Below are 4,979 nucleotides of genomic sequence, written 5' to 3' on the forward strand. Positions count from 1 at the left end.
AAAGACAAGACCCTGTCTTTAAAAATTAGAAAATAGATGATGAGGGTAGAGTTATAACTGTGTGGTAGAGCACCGGGCTGGCGTGTTGAGGCCCTCCGTGGAGAGCACCAGGCTGGCATGTATGAGGCCCTCCGTGGAGACCACCAGGCTGGCGTGTATGAGGCCCTCCGTGTAGAGCACCAGGCTGGCGTGTATGAGGCCCTCTGTGGAGAGCACCGGGCTGGCGTGTATGAGGCCCTCTATGTGGAGCACCAGGCTGTGTGTATGAGGCCTGTGTAGAGCACCAGGCTGGCATGTATGAGGCCCTAGTTTTATGTCATCTAGACGCAAGCTAAAGTCACCTGAAAGGAGGGAGCCTCAACTGAGAAAATGTCTCCATAAGATAGGGCTATAGACAAGCCAATAGGGCATTTTCTTAATTGGTGATTGGTGGGGAGGGCCCAGCCCATTTTGGGCGGCGCCATCCCCGGGCTGTGGTTGTGGGTGCTGTAAGAAAGCAGCCCAAACAAACCATGATGAGCAAGCCAGTAAGCAGCACCCTCCATGGCCTCTGCATCAACTCCTGCTTCCAGAGGTTCTTGCCTGCTTTGAGTTCCCACCTCAGCTTCCCTCAGTGAACTGTGATTCAGGTAAAATAAGCCAGATAAACCCTTCCCTCCCCATGTAGCTTTTGGTCATGGTGTTTCATCATAGCAGTAGTATCCCTGACTAAGACAGACAGACAGACAGACAGACAGACAGACAGACAGACAGACAGACAGACAGACAACATTTGGGAAGTACACTGTACAGTAAGAGAAATTAATACCAAAAATTTCAATTACATGACTAAAGAGATGGCTCAGTGGTTACGCCAATGGCTGTTCTTGCAGAGGACTCAGATCCAGCATCTACATAGTGGCTCACAACCGTCCGAAATTCCAATTCCAGTGGATATGGTGCCCTCATCTGACCTTCAAGGACACTAGGCACTCACGTGGTGCACAATACACGTGCAGGCAAAACACTAAACACATAAAATAAATATTTTTTCCTAACCCTAACTCTAATAAATAAATATTTTAAAGAAATAAATAAGAGGAAAGAAAGAGCATAGGTCTGTAGTTCAGTGCTGGACCTGACATTTGGCATACAGGAGGCACTTGGTTCCATCTCTAGTTCCAAAGACAGGAGGGAGGCAAGAAAGTATTGGGGTGGAACATCCAGGATCACTACACGTTCAGGGCTAGCGTAGGCTACCAATAAGTTTCAAGCCAGCCAGGGCTTTATGATGAGATCTTGTTTTAAAAAGGGAGGGGAGATTGGTCGGGATGTAGTATATGAGAGAAGAATAAGTTAAGAGGGAAAAAAAAAGGTCAAGCCTTGATAACTTAGACTTTTTCTCAAAAATAAAGACAAAAACAGCTGGAGATGTAGCTCCGTGGTAGAGTGCTTGCCTGGTGTGCATGAAACCAGAGGTTTAATCCCCAGGACAAACACTGTACAAAGTCATTAAAGAATAGAGTGGGATAGGACATAGTTCAGTAGTGAAGCCTGTGTGAGCCCTGGGGTCAGTCCTCCCCCATCCTGTCCTCCAGAGAGGAAGCCCCGGAGCAGCCTGACCGCACTGCCCATTAACTCCGCGTGCCATTCTTCTGCAGGGAAGCTGACGGACATCCACGGGAACGCCCTCCAGTACGACAAGGAGGTGAAACACATGAACTCCGCAGGAGTCCTGGCCACGCTGAGGAATTACGAGTACTATGCAAGCCGGGTGCCAGAGTCTGTCAAAAACGCGCTCACTCCCTAAAGGGCTGTTTCACGCACCCGCCCATCCCGAGGACTTGGTTCTCACGGCCTCTTATAACTGATTGAACAATCAGAGTTCAGCTGCACTCATCAGTGACCAGTGATTTAGTGATCAGTAGTTAGGGATAGAAGACGGGATTCAAGAATTTCACCTATGTAGTCTAATACTCTCATGCCTTAGGCATATGATACATTTTATTTTTCATTTCTCCTCCCTAAAAACAATTAGCCAGGTGTGGTGGCAGTGTGGTGGTTATTGCTATTCCAGTGCTTGAGCCCAGGGCCTCAAGACCAGCCTCCACTACAGAGCAAGGCACTGCCTAACAACAGAGAAGAAGAAACAAAAGGAATTTAGTTTTATTAGCTAGCTAACCAGACCAATTGTGTTGACATCTGGATAATTTTTAATTCAGTGTCTTAAGTGGTCTTGGTGTTTTTGTTTGTTTTGGTTTTTTTGTTTTTGTTATTGTGTCTTTATTTTTGTTTTTTGTTGTTGTTTGCTTGGTTTTGTTTTTCCTTTTATATTTTGAGACAGGGTTTCTCTGTGTCCTGGCTGTCCTGGAACTCGCTCTGTAGACCAGGCTGGCCTCAGACTCAGAGATCACTCCAGCTCTACTTCCTGAGTGCTGAAATTAAAGGCATGTGCCACCACTCCTGGCTCAACTGTTGCTGTTTTTAATTAAGTGGAGAAATGAAAAAGGATTAGTTCCAAATGACTGTCTAGGTCATTTGTACAATCAACATTCCTGCTTATAAGAGACAAGGTTTCTCTGTGTAGCCCTGGCTGTCCTGGAACTCTCTCTGTACACCAGGCTGCCTACATGGAGATCCGCCTGCCTCTGCCTCTGCCTCTGAGTGCTAGGATCAAAGGTGTGTACACTACCACCCCCTAGCCAGGGCCTAGAATCTTAAATTGTTCCAGAATTTCAGATTTGTTTTTCACAGTAATTTTTAAAATTTCTGACTGAGAATTCAGAAAATTCAGCTGAGAATGCATATAATGATGTTATTTATGTTGATAAGATTTATGGGAAAAGTTTCTTTAAAATAAATTATTTACTCCTAGATCTTCATACAGCATATAGTTTTCTTTTCAAAAATATTTAAAACTTATCAATACTGTGGGGATTAGCTTATTCTCTTGTTATCATGGAAAGGCATAATTGGAAGGCTGGACAATCCCCTTTTTTCCGTCTACTGAGAGAATGTAACCTGCATTAGCTTGGCTGTCATCTTGACTAGGCTGAGAAGCCCTACTAGGTCAGGAAACAGGGTTTCCAGAGAGGATGACCTAAACTGTAAGAGTGTGGGTGGCACCATCTATACAGGGGCCAGATGGGCTGAAGGGGAAGGATGAAGTGCACAGGTTCTACTTCTGCTGCCTGACTGCCCTGAGGTGAGCTGCTCTCTCTGTTCTGCCTTCCCAGCAGCCCCCACCCCCATCTTCCTTGGAATCTTTCCTTCAGGCACTTATTACAGCAACACAGACGTCATCTTTAAATATAAAGTTTGTATTAATGTTTTGTTGGGACTAATTGAGTCCTGGCCTTGAGCTGCTCTTCCCTGTCTAGAGCCTTCTAATTGAAGTTACTAGAAGCTGTGCCTAGCTTAGAGGATCAGAGGATGGGATTTTCACCTATTGGTCATTGACTGCAGAGTATTTAAGCCTCCATGGTGCTATTAAAAATGGGCTTTTTGGTACCAATGTGGGAAGGTCTGTGTGTCTGTCGGTCTGTCTCTGCATGTGTATTCTCAACCTCCAGCCCCTTGCTAGAAGCTCGCCAACTGAGTTCTAGTGCACAGAGCGCAGATGGGGCCGCGGTGCACGGCAATGTTTGGGAATTCCATTCAGGCAAAGACTGTGTTTTGATCATAATCCCCACTGCCTCCCACAAACACACACTCTTCCTGTGACTCCTCCCATATCCACCCACCTCTCACCACTTCCTAACCTCTTGTCGTCATCACCCCCCCCCCTTTTTTTTGTAATAATCTACCAAGTCCAGCTTGTGCAGCCCAAGTACTCTCTGGGTATGTGGCCATCCCCTGCAGGCATGGTCAGCCTGCTAGAGGCTACACTGTTGAAGAAAACTAGCTCTTACCCCCCAGAAGCTATTAGCTGTCAGTAGCTCCTCAGATAGTAGTGGGGGCTCACACGGCAGGGGCTTATGAGCCCCCACCCCTCCATGCTGCAATCGTAACCAGTTTGATCTAGTACAGGTCTTAAAGAGACCACCACAGCTGCTGGGAGCTCCTGAGTACAGTGGCCTTCTCTGGTCCTGATTCCCCTGGTCTCCGGCTCTTATAGTCTTTAACAGAAAAGTCTGAACACATTGTCCTATTCTGACATCATACATAGATTTTCACTTTTCCAGTTCTGAAGATTGAACCCAGGGCCTTGTACATAGCAGGCCAATGCTCTACCTGCTAAGCTGTACCCTCACTGGAAAGTTTCTACACCCCACTCTAAGCTTCTCTACCAATGCAGCAACCCAAATCAAACCAAATTAGAGAAAGCCCAGGTTTAATGGTTATAATGCTCCCAGACAATTTTCTAGCCCCTGCCCACCCCCTTGCAAAGCACACAGAAAAGAGATGGGGAAAACCACTTGGCTGGTTTCTGGGAGGGCAGTTTAAATACCCTGTGGGAGTGGTCTTGAGCACCTCTGGAGGAGGGGTTGTCATTATTTGGTGGGCTTTCTGAGATGCAGCAGGGTTTGGAGAGAGATCAGGGAAAGGGACTGGGGCGGAGCTTCCACCAGACCACCCACTCCTGCCTTTTTACTGTTTGGGTCTCTGCCCATTCCCTTAATTAAACTCCTGGTTTTGGATGAAGCAAGTAGAACCCACGCTTGATTTAGGAATCACTGTTGCACTCTTGCTGGAATGGAATTCTTTGAACAGTGGAAAAAACTGAACTTTACTTAAAAATCCGGGGGCCACAGAGATGGTTCAGTGATGAAGTATACTTGCTGCTCTTACAAACAACTGGAGTTCAGTTTCCAGCACACAACAAGCGATTCTCAACCACCTATGACTCCAGCTCCGAAGATCAGCCACCTATGACTCCAGCTCCGGAGATCGGACGCCCTCTTACACCCTCCTTTGCTACCTGTGTGTGAGAGTGTACATATACATGCATAGAAATAAAAATTAATTTAAAAGTTTTAAAATTCAAGCTGGGAATGTAT

The 4,979-nt window shown here is 46.4% G+C and overlaps 1 protein-coding gene across 3 annotated transcripts in view; it reads left to right on the forward strand.

Annotated features, from left to right (window-relative positions):
• Bpnt1 (3'(2'), 5'-bisphosphate nucleotidase 1) overlaps positions 1–2,279 on the forward strand; it is a 29,020-nt gene extending 26,741 nt beyond the window's left edge. For all 3 annotated transcript variants that reach the window (XM_026779894.1, XM_005348834.3, XM_005348835.3), the window contains one exon: positions 1,641–2,279. In XM_026779894.1, coding sequence (XP_026635695.1) covers positions 1,641–1,789 — 149 coding nt within the window. In that variant the 3' untranslated portion in view covers positions 1,790–2,279. The remainder of the gene's footprint in view (positions 1–1,640) is intronic.
• The last annotated feature ends 2,700 nt before the right edge of the window (positions 2,280–4,979 follow it).

Source organism: Microtus ochrogaster, chromosome 6, assembly GCF_000317375.1.
Source record: "Microtus ochrogaster isolate Prairie Vole_2 chromosome 6, MicOch1.0, whole genome shotgun sequence".
Lineage (NCBI taxonomy): Eukaryota > Metazoa > Chordata > Mammalia > Rodentia > Cricetidae > Microtus > Microtus ochrogaster.